General features: G+C 39.9%; 1 protein-coding gene across 3 annotated transcripts in view; it reads left to right on the forward strand.

Annotated features, from left to right (window-relative positions):
- Positions 1–17,226, forward strand: part of gpc5b (glypican 5b) — a 41,391-nt gene that overhangs the window by 1,732 nt on the left and 22,433 nt on the right. For all 3 annotated transcript variants that reach the window (XM_081383668.1, XM_081383670.1, XM_081383669.1), the window contains exons 2-7: positions 1,460–1,621; positions 4,111–4,820; positions 6,831–7,012; positions 7,153–7,212; positions 7,585–7,707; positions 15,469–15,589. In XM_081383668.1, the coding sequence (XP_081239794.1) occupies positions 1,460–1,621; positions 4,111–4,820; positions 6,831–7,012; positions 7,153–7,212; positions 7,585–7,707; positions 15,469–15,589 (1,358 nt within the window). The remainder of the gene's footprint in view (positions 1–1,459; positions 1,622–4,110; positions 4,821–6,830; positions 7,013–7,152; positions 7,213–7,584; positions 7,708–15,468; positions 15,590–17,226) is intronic.

Below are 17,226 nucleotides of genomic sequence, written 5' to 3' on the forward strand. Positions count from 1 at the left end.
ATGACCATTACAAAACAAAGTTTTATTCTTAGTACATACGTTTTGAGGCATTGCTCCATGGGTATTAAGCGCAGAGGAGGTGAGAGAGGTCAGCAGAATGCCGGTGATCACAGTCAGCTGTTCTAATGCGTGGCTTATGGGGTCCCATTGGTGTAAAATTGGTTACATAGGATAGGGCAGGGTGACTGATGGAGCAGATATCATCTGTCTTGATCACATGTGCTCTCTTTACATGCACCCTTTGCTGTACAACCATACTGTATATGTGTTATTTCTGTCCCATATGATTATTTTAATGAAAAAATGTTTAGAAACATTATTGTATTTTTAAATAATTGAATCTGTAACTTTTTGTTGTGTCTCTTTATTGTACAAAAAAAGTTGCTGCCTTATATTTTTTAAGTACAATCAACTTGGATGTTTAATGTATTTCAACTTAAATTACATTAAACTGACTTAAAAATGATCTTGTAAAACTTATAAAAAGTAGAAAATTGCTTAACTTATTTTGATGAGTTAAAGCAATGTAAAAACATGTTGTCATAACTTATTGATCATATAATTTATTACAGTGTTTAATTATATTTTCTTAATTTTTAAGTGCTGAAAGGTCACTTTTTCCAGAACTTACCAACTTAGGTTCATCCAGATTTTTACTTTCTTTAGTAAAATTATAAAAACTTTTAAATTAGGGATGTTGTACTCTGTACTTTTTTTCTAATAACTTAATTTGAAATTTTTTGGTGGGTATTTACAGTATGTGTACAATTTATATAAAATATATCACACAAAATATAAAAAATCCACACCAAATCCACTTGACGGTTAATGATCAAAATTTGTAGTTGTAGTCGTAATGGTACCTCCCATTAAACAGCAAAAAAGTTAAAGGTATAGCGGATGATTTTCCCGAATTTTAGAAAAGAACCGCCCTCTCCACTTTTTGAAAAAATGCACATGCGCAACACTCTACCTGCTCCCGAGAGGGAACGCCTATTAAACGTATGCACGAGCTAATCATAGCTTGCATTAACTTTTACCTGCAGTGATTTTAAATGGATTCCTCCAAATAGCATGGCAAACTTTACCTGTCAAGTAGAAACTTCGCGACTGAGGCATCAGTGGGAAGCCCAACCTGTGTTTTGAGCGCATGCCATCGTGGGAATCGTGTGCACGAGCACGTACGACGGCCTTACGTAAACATATCACCAGAATGATTGACACTTAGAAGGACCAATAGTCTTGATGATCCACCCGGAAAATGGAAAATCCTCCGCTATACCTTTAAATTTGAACTTTAAATTAATTTACGATATGCAAAACTATACCTGAAACGTCAAAAATAGGTAGGGTAAAAACAAATCAAACATTTTTACACATAAATACTATGATCAGAACTTTATTCCAAGACGTGAAAATGCCCCTAACTGAATCACATTCTTTGATTAATCCCCCACAGATGCAGATCTTCTCATCTGCAAACACCAGGGTCCCACATGTTGCACCCGCAAGATGGAGGAGAGCTACTACGCCGCCGCCCAGAGAGACACACACCACAGCATTCTCTCCTATAGCTTCGAACTCAAATATCTCATCCTGGGCCATGCCTCTACCTTCCAGGGTTTGTATCGATATTTAGTGACGCCTTTTGTCAAATAGACACTTGATCATGTGCTTTTTGCATTTGCAGAAGGAGCAAGAGGTCATGGGATCAAGTCCCGGCCACAGCAGGTGGTTCACACGTTCACTACATGCTGTAGCTTTGTACGCATGTATGGATACACTGCAGGGTGGTATTTAACATCTCATGAGTCGTATACTTTGACTTTCCGAGGTTCCTTGGAGATTTGCTTTTTGTCCTCTGTTTTTCACGCTCACAGAATGATCCTTTATCTGCCTGAGGTCTCCTGTGAAGCAGTACATGTGTTTCTTAGAGGTTGACTGGTACTGTAGGATTAGGCCTTTCAGAATCAGTGTTTGAATAAAACGTACAAAAAGAACCATCAGAAAGTTGTTTCACACACACACACACACACACACACACACACACACACACACACACACACACACACACACACACACACACACACACACACACACACACACACACACACACTTAGCTCTATGCATATCATTATCTACTCCAGTGAGTTTCCATGTATAACATATGACGTTATAAACCATCAAATTTACAACTCTAAAACCTCCTCCAACCAAATATTTAAGTTCATCCAATTTGTCCACCCAAACTTGCACAAAAACCCTTTCAGGTTCATAGGAAAAGGGCACAGTCGCTGTCCTCTCTGTCTTTGCTGCCAGCCGAGTGAATATTTAACGAGTTTAAAGCAAACGAAGAGAGAAATGTTGAAATTCTTGGCGTATCCGTGGAGATCCGTCTCACTGCACTTCAATGTATTGCTCTATAATGAGAGCTTTTGAAAAGATCAGTTGTCCTTTTCTGCTACTTTTCGCATGGTTGTAGCTGGTGTCCTGTTTAAAAGAAAGAAGGTCTGTATAGTGTTTTTCATTCCCACGTGAAAGAGGATTTTTAATGTAGATCGCTTTTTGTCTATATGCCTGCGTGTTTAAGGGGGAAAGTAATAATTCAAGTACAAACCTTATGGACTCTTTTGGGAATGTGTCTTTTCAAGTGTTAGTTCACCCAAAACTTCTATTCTTATCAGTATGGTTTTCTTTCTTCCATGGAAGAAAAGAGAGCTATTTTTCATAATGGGGACAAGGACTATCAAGGTCCAAAAATGGCACCAATGTTAAGACGTGAGAACCAAAGATGTTTGATATTGTTGACGTCCAAGGGTTAGAAGGATGAACTGTTAAAATTTTTAAAGTAAGTACATTTTTGGGTGAACTATTTGAAAAGTCATCTCTGTCCTTTGTACTGGAGTAATTCCATTGTAAAGAAAATCCAACATATGCTGTTCACATACTAGCTATCCAAAAGGCACTAAAAATACTGTGTGCTGCCTTCTCTTGATCTAAATTCAGACCCGGACTACTGGGTACAGTGAGTGGAGTTATTCTGACTCTGATCTTTTTAAAAGAAGGATCCATATCAAATCCAACAGGCACTGAGTTAATAGAGCTATCAGGGGTTCAGTCATCCAAGTTGACCTTTCTATCCATCTTCTCAGAACATTCTGCTGTCCCAGAGGTTAGAGGTCAGTTGTGGTGATTCCCAGGTGCACTCGGTGACCCCTGCGATCTGCATGACTTCCCCCCACATGCCTCCATCGCCCAGAACCATATGAGAAGAACCCCATTACATGATCCAGGCATAATCCCCTGCCATGTCACCTGATACTGAGGTGTTTGGATGTAGTTGCCAAGATACACCCTAGTCTGAATTTTTAGGCATCTTTTCTTGCAAAACCTCAAAGGCTTGTAATAGAAATATTATTATGGGTGTCTTAGTATCGTTGGCCAAACAGGTGTTCTATTGTTCCTCCATCAATAAAGAGCAATCATAACTTTTGGCTTGTTGTTAGCATACTAGTCATTCTCATAGAAATAAAACAGAGCTGGAATGCTTTGGTTGTTATGAATGAGATGACACTAAAGCAAACTGCACTTTGAAGGCTTCTACCAGCTGTCTACTTAAGTACCCGTCTGTCACATGTCATACAAAAGTTAATATGCCATTGTAAAAAATGTGCATGGTACAACTGACTATGATCCTCGACTTCCATTTGCACCCCGTAGGCAAAGTGAGGTATAAGATGTCGCCCTGACTTCTAAAATTGGTAATAAGCTAGTCGCATGTGTCACATATCTTCAAACTAACCTTCAGCCCAATAGCGGCAGTCCAAAAGATCCATGGATTAAATGTTGTCAGCTTCCATTAGTCCAATGGAAAGAGAGATTAGATGCATAAGAAAGAGTTGTAAGCAATGTGAGACAAGGCAGAGGTGTACCGTGACAGACTATGTTTGACCCTCTCGTAAATGTCAAACAAAATTACCGCAATTGTTAGTCCACTCATGTTACGAATGTTTGTGTCTACTGTAGGTTGACTATGAAATAGCTGTTCATGTGCGTAATTTTCAGCGCTTGATCAATCCAGAATTTCTCTTTTATTTCCTCTTCCCACAGATACCTTCCATTCCCTACTCTCCTTCACTCTAAACAATACCTACTCGCTCTTTGACAGCACCTACAAGACAATCTCTCAAGACGCAAGACCTTTAGTGTCTACCCTCTTCTCTGACCTTGATCTCTACCTCCGTGGCAATGCCAATATCTCTGTGGAACACTCCGTCCACAGTTTCTATGACAAACTCTTCCCGTTGGTATACCAACACCTGGTCAATCCTGGCTTGGGCTCTCCTGTTTCTACCTGGTCCTCCGAAGGAAACGAGTGCCTACGTGCCACACGGCATGACGTCAACCCCTTTGGTCTACACCCACAGGCACTTGCTCAGGGACTGTCTAGGGCGCTAGTGGCTGGTCGTGCCCTCAATCGGGCACTGGCAATGGGTGCCGAGGTTCTGAATGTCACAGAGTCGGTGGGGATGACAAAGCAGTGTGGACGTGCACTGGTGGGGATGTTGTTCTGTCCGCACTGCCGCGGACTGACCCTGATCCGGCCATGCGGAGGCCTGTGTCTCAATGTGATGCGAGGTTGCCTGGCAGGCCTGTCTGAGCTGGATGGGCCCTGGCGACGCTATGTAGCATTGCTGGAAGAGCTGAGCGGGGCACTAGCAGGGGGATACGAATTGGAACTGGCACTTCTACGCATCCGGGAAAGAATTAATGATGCCATCCTTAATGCGCAACTGCATGGGCCACATCTCAGCGCCGTGGTGAGTCATGCTACTCTCTGATTCATAGAACACATTTATTTTTATTCCACAAATGAGCTACACCATATGCTGGACTAATCAGGCCGAGCACGCATGAACTTGCAGCAGCATGTTCGCTGATTGGTGCATATCAAATATCTCGGCCAATCAAAGGCTGTGCAGTTGCAAGTTTTGCACATGCTAATATGCAATATTTGCATGTGCTTAAATCTTAAATGTAGAAGTCTTATAAATTAGCCTTTAGCTTAAAAATGTGTATCTTCACAATGGAGCCAAGTGATTTATTATATCTGCAAGGGATTTATTATTAGCTCAATGATTAAGAGCATGATTATGTGGTAATATGACACGTTCTGTAAAAAATGTGTTGGTCATGACAGTGTGACTATGGCTGTCTGTAAGTGAATACCCAGCCCTGAGGCTATTCATACCATCAACGCCAGAGTCTGTGTGCACGCCATAGGACGGCCGCCTGCCGGTCTCTCTCACTTGACTATTTCACTGGAACTGTGACTGAGGGGACGCAGGGGTCAAGGGTTTCGTGACAGCTCGGCTTTGCACCTATCATGTCCTGGTGTTGACAGCTCTCTTTGGGTAGGTCAAGTTTGAGACCGCATTCCCACAAATCTGTCTCAAAGAGCATAGACTTGCCAGTCAGAATGAGAGATATTATTACTTAAGCCCTCAACCGCAGCCCCCATAAACTCCAACGCCAAGCTTACCAATTTACAATGGAGACTGCTTGTGGGAGTTTGACTCTCCTCCCCCCCCTTTCACACTCCATCGTTGGATCAAGTGTTGCTCACTCACTGATGCCACGAGGTTGGAATGACTTTAGTTTCACGTTACCTGGTTTGGAGTCTTATGGGTGGGACAAGAGCTCTAGAAAAGTTGTTAGATGCAACCCCAAGACAGGTCGGTGAAGTTATAATTTGGCCAAAAACACACTCTACGCTGGTGATTCTGCTTTGGGCTCCAGAGATTACGCTGAACAAAAAGTGACATGTTTTTTCATTTCTTACTTATGCTCTTGTGCTCAGCCACTAATTAACTGCACAAACCATCTTTGTAAGTGCACCCTTATTTAAAGTGGAACTTTTGCTATTTTTTACTTAACTTGCATAGTTTTTGTTCATGGTTTTCAAAGAAGAGGGAATGTCACGCTACTTGTCCATGTTGGTGTCTAGCTAAATTGGCTAGCTTCTGCTAATTGTAAAAAAAAAAAGAGAGATTCTAAAGAATAACTTGTGATAACTTAATTGTTTATAAGATGTCTATATGTGGCGCCTAGTGTTGACATGGAGGACTATGGTGCCTCTCCAGTCCCTCACGCTGCTTGTGGTCTGGCGCTATCTTGGTGCTGCTTGAGTTGTTTGGGTGTTGTCTGGTCCCAATTAGCCTGATGTCCTGCATGCAAATTCACCTCTGGACAAAGACGGCTCCCGTGAACCGGCCGGCCCCTTCCCAAAATGCAATGCAGCTAGCGAGGGGCCAGAGTAGGGGAATGAGAAAGTTCGACTAATCCTTAGATAAATAAAGCGCTGCAGAAGATATACAAATACAAACACGTTTACACACGCTCACATAGACCACTTTTTCAGCCCTCATTCTGTTTTGTAATTTTTGGTACCGGAAGCGGTAAAATACGGCAAAACAAAACTATTTTTTGATTTATCTTATTTTTATGCTTTTTTTTTTTTTTTTTTGCGATTGGTGAGATACTGAATAAAATAAAATACACATTTTATACAGAAAAGTTAATGTATTATAATTCAGTATCCAGTACAGTTAAATACAGTTAAACCTCGAGATTATTGTGCAAGACGGCTCCAATTAAAAATCAATAATATTGTAGAGTGTTATTGTACCATTTATCAGTGGCCACTAGATGGAGTAATGTCTTTGAATTGGTTTGAGTCTGTTCAAACAGGCTTAAATTGTGCCATTCACCATGTTTTTTCAAACACATAATAATTCAGTGGATCTTTATTCCTCATCTCTCTCTTTCAGGTAGGTAAAGTTTGTGGTTCCTTGACTGAATCGGTTTCCTCCACTCCAGTCAGTCCCACCTCAAGAAGTTTGACTCCTTCAGTAAACCCCACCATTGAACTTCAAACCTCAGTCACGTCCTCCAGCCCGACAACACTACCTGAAACAGGCAACCATCACGAGCACATAACGCTAAAAAAAAGGTGAGAAAATTACATGCATCAATTGTTGAACATATTTTGACCCTTTTAAAGCCTTACAAATCAGGTTATATATAGTATATAGTAACTTCCCTGCTGTTTGTCTTCTTTCCTCTAACATCTGCACTTGTCGGTGACCCCAGGTCTCTTCCTCTGAAACCTTCCAAAAACGACAAACCCAGAAGCCTGAAAAAGATTTCAAAGTAAGTGTGGACTAACTAGCAATTCAGCTTCCAGGTTGTTGTGTTTCACCAATTTCCAATAGTACCCTTAAGATACCCTTTTTAAATGATCTCTAATTATTTTGTCATAAAAAATACTTTGGCTGTCAGCCCAAGAATGTTCTAATGATTTAATCTCACATCAATTGAACGTGTGTGAGCAAGGAAGAACGCTGTCAGCATTAATAACAGTCGCAAACAAGTATGGGAGACCAATCTGCCGCTTGTATCTATCAGTGTTTGGGCATGTTTGATTAGAGAAGCGTGATGACTGAGGCAGAACTGGTTGTACTGTATAATTATGCCTGGTTTGATGCTTTTTGATAACTTCCTGAATGCCTGAACTTCCTGCAGGGAGTTTATGGGCTACATTCAGCGATACAAATCGTTCTTCTCCACCCTGCCAGAGATGCTGTGCGAGGGGGAGGTAGTGATGGATGAAAACACCTGCTGGAGTGGAGAAGATGTGGTGGAGAGGTAAGCTCTTGTCAGATGAACTCAAATGTGCATGTTAATACATAGATGAAAATTGGTCAATAACAGGGTGCTCTTTTTTTTATTTGTCTTTATTCCTTTTAAACTGGATTTTTATACGATTTTCATTCTTGTCAATGACCAATATTCCTTTTTTAGAGCCAAGAATATCATATTGGTAAGATTTGCACATTGCCATATCATTCTACATCATCATCAGTAAAAATGTTTGAGTGGCTCTGTGTTGAAAGAAAATGGAGCATATTGAACAAAAAGAAGATTTCCAGTCTGGCTGAAGACTTATTAAAGAATGAACAAACATGAGAATGTTTTTGTGTTTGTCCAGACAAAGTCCCAAACTGATTTCTAGGCAATCAAATCCGATCTCTATCCATAAAGGTCTCTATCCACTCTGTGAGGTCGTGAAGTTCATAAGATGGCCAAGAGGAGTGATGGTTGCCATGGATTATCGTGGCTTTTCTCCAATCCTCTTCCGGACAGAAGCTTCATTCAGAAAGTTCTGGAGCTCTATTGTGACACAAATGAGATTCCCTGAAAAACACACACTCAAAATAAACATTTGCATATAGGAGGTTTCGCTATCAACATATGTTCATTTAAACACACTCTTATTTGGCTTCCGCAACACAAAATGACCACGACCACTTTGCTTGGATGGAAGTTTTATAATTCTAGATATATCCCCAATCGGGCCTCTTTTGCTCCTCAGCGTTGGCTCAGAGGTTAGAGATCCCACTCCCCACCCACCCCCTGGACAAATTGCCCCATCACCATCCACACTATGGCTGTAACGCAGGGCTGGCACCATCCATACTGGGGGCCCCAAGTGGGACAAACACAGGGTAGTCTTGGAGACAGGCCATTGTTACCAAGGAGAAAAAATGACTAGCTTGCTAATCTTTTTCCAATCTTAATCTTTTTTTTCTTTTTTTTTTTTTGGTTTGTGGAATTGGTATTAAGACAAGACAGTTTTTTATTACGCCAAGTCAAACTGAATTGTTTTGTCTGAAAGAGAAGGATTTGGTGGTTCACTACATGCCATCGATTGGCTGCAAACAGGTCCAATATAAAATGTAAACTCTAAATTTAGCAAATCCCACATGTTGGCATTTTTGCCAAATGGCATTTAAGTAACCACTAAATCTTTATCTTTCAGAAAACGTAAATCAATGGGAAATAACAAAAGCATGCTTTGTATTTTCTAATACAGAGATTCCTAAAACTGTTAGCAAAGAAAGAATGGACTAGCTTGCTAATCTGTCACATAAACAAATAGTAATTATCTCTGTTTGCTGGTACAAAGACTGTTTGGAATAGAATACTAGCATACTGTTTACTAGACGCTGAATTACAAATGTACAAATGTGAACAGAACATGCTAACAGCAATGCAATGCTAACAAAATGATAGTACGCTATGTATACTAGCTTTCTATGTACTTAATAATACTAGTAGTATAGTAACTAACTCATACAACAATGTTTTTTTTAACAGTAGTATACTATGCTTGTGTCTATCACTTCCCTTTGAATTACAGTTTGTTAGTTTTTTTAACCATTTTGTGTAAAATGTCAACATTTGACTCATTAAATAGTTAAATAATGATTAAACAATGAGTCGAGAAAGAGACAAATCCCAGCTGATATTACCCAGTTCACTCATCACATTGGAAATGGAAAGTCAAGTTGTGTGCAGTGCATAGTGAGATATTCCTCACTGTGCACTCTAAATTTTGTAGTAGTAGGTCATCTGATAATCCAAGCTTGCAGATCATTTGCATTCTGTGCACAATATACATGATATACACTGTAAAGAAATAGTGAAATTAGCATGTTAGCATGCTGTTTACAACCTCTTTAAAAGAGGCAAGACTGCCCCCCTCTGGCCAAAACAGTTTTCCCCATTTAACGGCTTGAACCTTTTGTTCAGTCCATCATAAGGAAGAAAAGAACAATGATTGCATGTTTTTTGCATGACCATAATGTATTAGCCATCTAAAAATATTCTGCCACTTGGTCATAATAAACAGTGGGTCAAAGAAACACATTGAGCGAAAACATGTGTTCACAATATGGCCAAGCTTTCACAGAGACTCTAGTCCAAAACATGCATTTTCAGCTTGGACTTTTCAGGTCCATTTGTATAGCTATGTACAATTTCAAATTGAGCGAACAAGGTCATTTTAGAAAATGCTTAGCTGGAGTTGTGGTTCACCTCCCACTGCACAGTGAAGTGTATGAATGTCTGTTTTGTAGGATGGTGGAGTTAACCAAGGAAATGTTAGCATGTCTTATAACTTGGTGTCAGCCAGAATCCAAGTGACTGGATATGTGAGGTAACTGTGGAAACGGTGTGTTTTTGTTTTCATTTTAGGCAACTACCATCCCTGGTCAAAGTCCTTTTGGGTCGTTCATAGTTTCTCTCTCACGTTTTGTCCATTACTGCCGCCACTGCCAAAATTTCACCCACATCAGAGGTGAAAGGATTGGAAAAGTATGGCCTCTGCTGACTGTCAATCATCGTGAAACGCTACACAGCCTCGTTCTCAATGTTGTGTTCATGACTGATTTGATGTGTGTATGTGTATGTGTGTGTGTGTATGTGTTTTCCTTTCCTCTGTGCTCTTACACTGGTCGTATCCTCCATTACAGCTCTATTAGATGATGTGTTTTCACTGAGGACTCGCCCTTGTGCTAACCATAACACTTCTTTTAGTTTTTAAGAGCTTAAGACTGAACATGCTACTTCCCTGATGAAAGCTGGTTTAATGGGGTTTAGATAGTGTTTAGCTGTACAATTGGCCTAAAGCTTGTAGCTCTGTTTTTAACTTCTCATTAGATAGTCCACGATAATCATATTAGCTGGTCAACCAGCCATTTTGTTTTAAATAAACCACCCTGACAGCCTTAACTTGGTATGAACAATAGCTAACTGGTTTGTTGATAGTCTAAATGGTTTAGTATGCAAACACAACTACTAGATTAAAATGGAAAACTGTCTAAAAACTTTAATTTAGACCAGTGGTGAACAGCTTTTATAGGTGATTGCTGCTTTTTTTATAACTGGATTTGTTGAAAACATTGTCTTGAACCACGCAACTTTGATAAGACCTAAAAGGCTACATTTGACGAATTAGTAAATGAATTTCATAGTTTATTTTTCATTTTACATTTGTTCTTTTCCATATGAAATTAACATTCTGTGTAGCATGTTCAGTTTAGCCACACTATAGGCATACTTACCTCCGCATGATAATAATGCTAATGCTAACAGACACAGTGTTTGGTATAATAAGCCTAAAGGCCGGAGGTGTGTTTTCTGTGATAAGAATCATAATTACTTAATTTCAATACAGCACTGCAATTTTAGCCTATTTAGCACCTGTTTCAACAGGACTGTGGGTTGTGGGACTTTTGTGCAACTATTTGGTGAATTATCCACTGAGGCCATCTGGAAACCTAGTAAACTATCTACTTAGACAGCCTTTTTGAACATCTTCACTATGTTTCATAGCCTATAAATGCTACATGATACCCAGTATTCATAGTGGCTGATTGACCTGAAAACCTGTAACAGATACTGTAACTGCATATAGGATATCCAGAGCTTGTATTACAACTTTTTATTGAATTACTCAATTCCAAACAGCTGCTTTAATACAGAACGGCACTGTTAGCTTTGTGCAGTTCAAAGCTGACTAGATATATTACAGCTGTCCTACATTAGCATGGGCCCTTCCCAACTTCATAGACCACAGACAATAAATAGGATGGAAAACTAGCAACCAGAAGGTCTTACACCCGGTTATTACACACATGAGAAGGCGCACAGCTGAATTCATGCTGACGTAAGACAGGATAGCATAGCTTACTCAGATGCTAAACACTAAAGTTGTGTATTGTAAAGAAACTGACTTGTTGAAATATTAGCATATGGCATCCGTTTTGGCTGCGTTTTGATGCCAAAGGCAATAACTTGTTGAAAAGCTGTTCTGAAAGAACGGAGAAACTTCTAATGCACAGCTCATGAAGAACGGATATTGCTAGCTCATTAGGTGCTGAGTTTCATAACCTTCTGAGCAAACAAATGAGCTAATCCAGTATAGCAGATGAATTTAATTGGAGCTTTACTCCTCACAGTGTTATATGTGTGTGGTTTCTTTGGGAAAATAAACAGCGTTTAGTCAAAGGGGAACTCCAAACTCTTTGGTCTTGAGCTGGGTAAATATTTTCTCTGATTTTTTTTTCTGGTTTGGATTTATTTAGCTGCTAATTATTGTGAGAAATGTGGGTGACTGCAGTGACAAGCCCACCGCACTGAACTGTAAGACCCATGTTCTCGCTAGCACATCTGTTTAAAGAACCTGATGTTCTTTGTTGCTTATTTGAAACAGTTTGTCTGTGTCATAATCAAAGTATTTTATGAGGTGGCTTGTTTGTTGTGGTCTTTGTTTTGTGGAAAGGAAACTTTTCAAGGGAGAGCAGGACTTTTTAATCGGTATTTGATTGGATTGTGTGGGGGTGAAACGTGGCAGGCTATGCTAATATTAGTGGCGCTCGCTGAGGCAATTTGCATTTACCGTAGCTAAAACGCAAAGTACACTTCAGTTTTGATGTGAACGTTTAAAGCGCGTTCATACCAAGGATATCTATAATAACAATAAAGATATAGTTTTAAAAATTGTTCTAAAAGTGAAAGAATAGCAGAGTTAGCATACTTAGCATAATAGCGTACTTCGTGTGAGTGTCTGCTGAAAAATATAGAAGGCGAGTGGCCATTTCAACAGTCATAATGTTGTACATTTCCATAACGATTTCTATTTGTGATTATCAGAATCTTAAGTTTGGCTGTATGTTTTTTGAAACACATTGAACAGATTGTTTCCTCTTTAATTATGCACATACGGATAGGTAATTTGGCGCACCGAAGAAAGAATGAGCCTTAAAGAGTTTCACAGAGAAATAATCTATGATTATTCTGTGATTATAGGGCAAGCTGAGCGTACAGAGTATGCTTGTGTAACAGAGGCAAGCTAGTAAGAGCTGTATGTATAAAACCTCACTCTCCTTGCCTTTGAGAGGCGTGCTAGTGACTGATGCTAGAGATGCTAAAGACTGCGGTCTTTTGCGTTCTTGTTAGCGTGCCTGCCTCCCATGCTAGAAACACTGGTTCAAATCCCGCTCAGAGCAGATTGAGTTAGTCTGGTAACATTTGGTGCCGTGACCCGGATGCGAGTGAGGTTTATGGGGGTAAGTGTAACGGAGGCAAGCTATTAACTGTTGTGCATGTAAACCTCACTCCCCTGGCCTCAAGAGCAAGAGGCTGAGGTCTTTAGTGCCGTTTTTGCATGCCCGCCTCCCATGCCGCAGACGCCGGTTTGAATCCAGCTCCGAGCGGGTCGAGTAGGACTGGTTACAGGTGGTTAAAAATCGGGCTGTGTGTGTAGTATGCTGAAGAAAAAAAAAACGAAAAAAAAATTCTTTGGCCTTTAAGGAGCTTCTCAAGTCTGGATATTTTTGCCTGGCAAACTAACAAATCATATACAATAATAGTCCATAATATTGTAGAGACTTCAAAGTGTGTGTGTGGTTTTTCTTTTTGGACTTGGTTTAGTACACATCCACCTAAAAATGCCTCAGCAACCACCCTTAAAACCCTAGCAACCAGCTAAGAATGTCCTGGCAAAACTGAATGTAACTTGATTAGTTAATTTAGATAGTTTAGTTAATTCAATACTGCACAAAGACCAAGGACATTTGTTAAGGCAGAAAATAGGGCTGATTTTAATGTGTTGTAATACACGATTCAAAACCATTGATAGATTTATACTGTGGTTCATCAAAAATGCAACACACTCAACGTGAAGTATGTCATGGAAATGTTATAGTCATACTTCGTATGAGTGTCTGATGAAAAATATAGAAGGCGAGTGGCCATTTCAACAGTCATAATATTGTAAATTTCCATAATGATTTCTATTTGTGATTATCAGAATCTAAAGGTTGGCTGTATGTTTATTGAAACACATCGAGCAGATTGTGTCCTCTTTAATTATGCGCATACGGATAGGTAATTTGGCGCACCGAAGAAAGAATGAGCCTTAAAAATGACAGTATCCACAGACAGCTCATTCTTCTTTTAAATAAGCCACATAATCCGCTCCTCTCACACAGTGAATACTCACATATCTCATCTACACCGTACCTGCCGCCAAAATGCATTTACGCATGACAGCTAAAAAGCACAAACCAACAAACAAGTCTGTCTCGCATCAGTTCCTGACAAAGTGCTCCCACCTTGCAAAGTGAGCCGTGTATTCGGATGCTGTTCGGATGCAGCATGAGGTGTCTGGGGTCATTATTTATTCACTTAGATTAGCTGTGGTGAAAACAGCGGGGCGATTCTCCCACAAGCATTCATTTATTGATGTGCAGGCACACTGCTGCATTATTCTGCCCCCCTGCCGTGGTTTATATGCCCCCCACTGTTAACCCTTTGATCCGTCCGTCTGACTGTCTGTCTCAAGGACATTGTTGCAGGAAATAGCTTCTGTATGATAATCTAGCAATTGCATAGACAAACAATTTTGCATACATTGAGGTATGTTTACTGTTCATGATCTGGAAAATTGCAACAGTTAAAAAAGGTGTTGCTTTGCTTTAGTTTTTGTCTCTTGATGAAAAGTTCCCTTACATTCATTAAATATTTTGTCATATATTGATGAATTTAATGTAATATGTATGATGTACATTCTAAATATGATGTATATCATAACATTTTGGACATTCTAATCTCCTAGACTCCTTTGACTTGGACCAAAAAATAACCACCTAGCAACACCCTAGCAACCACAGAGCAACATTCTGGATATGATTTAAATTATGTTAAGTTTTTAATTTGCATTTTGGGAATTTTTAATTGTGGCCTTTAAAATTGTGCTCCTTTGACTTGGACCAGAAAATTAGCACCTAGCAACGCCCTAGCAACCATATAGCAAACATTCTGGATATACTTTTACTTATATTATCAAGATTAAAGAACGTTTCTTGGCTTATTTTAGTCAATAAAATCCCTGCAGCTTTACATTCCTGTAATTTATCCATACCAAAAATCATCTCTGTATTTAAAGTTCACGCTCTGTGCTTAATCAAAGTTTTAACCTATCTGCCCTGCCCGAACTTGACCCATTGATCTTATAGGCTGCTGAGCATGGCACTCTGACAGTCACCATGGCAACCAATGTTGAGATGTCCCCCCAAAGAGTAAGGCCTATCGAGACCTTTTAATCAAGTTTGTTTCCTCATCAACATCCCTTCATTAAAAATAGAATTCTCAGGGATCCATAAAATGGTTTTATTGTCCGTCTACCCAGATGTGTTTATCGCTCACTTGAATACTGTTTAGCAGGTAATCATGTTGTGTGGACTGTCTTGGTTGCATCGACTTGGCCTTTGTTTAAGGCTGCCCTCCGTGATCTCTAATATAAGGGCACAGAGTCAATACCTACATTTGCAGCACAGTTGTGTCTTCAGGCTTCACTGCGGGTTTCATAATGAATCATTTATGTGGGTGAAAAGGCTCTATGAGTGTACGATTAATCCTTGGGCTTGTTTCTAAAAGTCAAGCCTCGAGCATTCCCTGCATTTTAGGACTCCAGAACTCAGAATTAGGAGATCATTATCAGTCCAAAGTGAGCTTGATTTCTGTGAAGGTAACTTATCTCTTGCTCTGTTTCTGCCACAGTTATACAGGCCATGTGGTGGGGAATGGACTGCAAGCCCAAAGACAAAACCCAGAGATAAAGGTCAGAAGTGTGGATCCAAACTTGGTCAACGTGAAGGAAAAGCTAGAGCACTTTAACCAGGTAGGTCCAAAAACATATGAGGTCAGAGCATCCATCCTGCCACATTTGACCCAAACGATATGTTCTTAACCCTTACCCTGACCCTCTAACCGTAAGCTCAACAAAATCTTTGAAGGAAAAAAGTCTGTGCACTTTTCACCACGAGTTTACCAAGATATCTTGAACAACTTTGAGGAATTGTAAGAGATTTTTTTTTTGGTTGTAGGGCAAAATTGGCTTTTTTCATGTAGAGTGGACGTGCACTGAGCAAGTTCTGAAAATCAGGAGGTTGAGCCCTTGCGCACGTTACGAATCAGTTGAATCGACATGAAGAGTTTAAACCAACATTGTCCAAAATGTTTAGATAAACTTATAATACACAATCCATGCCACGACCAATTCCCAACCTTTTTCCTTTGATACGAAAAATCTATTGGGAGCTTGATTGACAAGCTAAAATCATAAATGTACGCCTAAATTTAGAGTGACATGCTTTCAGACCGAAGATTTGTCTGAAATTTTTGGCAGTTCTGCAGTACAACTACAAAGTTCCTACAATGACCATCGATCGAGGAACCAATGAGAGCACAGCAAGAGCTTGTTTGGGTTTTTGCTGTAATTTTGCATGTCAATGCGGATGTCAGAATGCAATTGATAAGTCAATGCTGTCAATCGTGACGTAAGTTTGCTAAGATGCATATGGTATTATCATTGATCAAGGTCTCACCATGGTCAAATCATACAATCTGACTAGTAACAATCGGATAAAAGTACGGCTTTGGCTTGAGTGAATTCCTTTTTATAAAACATTCACTGAATGTTTGCTTTTCAAGCCAAAGAGAAGACATTAAGAACCGCCAGAAGCGCTAGTTTCAAGCTTGCCCACCAAACAAAAATAGTCTTGGCCAACTCAATGCCAGCGCACATGTCAAGAGTGGTGAGACGGTGTCATTAGGCCAGGGTTTGCTCTGTGATCAGACTAGAGCAAGATCAGACCAAGAATCCCCAGCAGGAGTGTTGAAGACCTCCTTGGCATGATGACAAAGTCTGTCACTGCTGCAGCTGCTTTTGGGAGGGGACGGAGGGCAGCTCAGTCGGCCTCCATTTTGTAACATCTTTCATTGCTCCATTAAAAACAGACGTTCTGGTTCCACATTATGTCCAAACCTGACCCAGCCCTGGCCACATTGCTTTGCTGTGAGGATTTGCGTCACTGACAGGCAAGAAAGCTGGGAAAGTACAGTAGATTTGTGTCAGGGGTTGAAGAGAAGGTCACTTTGAACCGCTTCTGAAATTATTCCCATTATTCCCATAGGTCATCAAGCCCCTGTGAGGTCTTGCAGAGTCTCACATGTTTTTTGCTCTCATAGTGACCTGTGGTAGTTTTTCGTGGCTGGCTGGTTTTTAATTAACCTGTTCATGTAAAAACTGACAGGTAAAATACGTCATTGATGTACAACTAATGCTAATACATAACCTTAAGTTGATACTCTTGCAAATAAAATGGGGTATTAATTGAATTGTAAAAAGTGGGAATGAGATACCAGAATGGAGACTTAAACGTAAGTTGAGGAATGGGTTGAAAAATACACTAAAAGTGTACTATCATACTACTCTTCCTATATGGCAGTAATAGTAAAAGTTTTATGCTAGAATGC

This window comes from Scardinius erythrophthalmus, assembly GCF_964197995.2.
Source record: "Scardinius erythrophthalmus genome assembly, chromosome: 14".
In the NCBI taxonomy this organism is placed as follows: Eukaryota; Metazoa; Chordata; class Actinopteri; order Cypriniformes; family Leuciscidae; genus Scardinius; species Scardinius erythrophthalmus.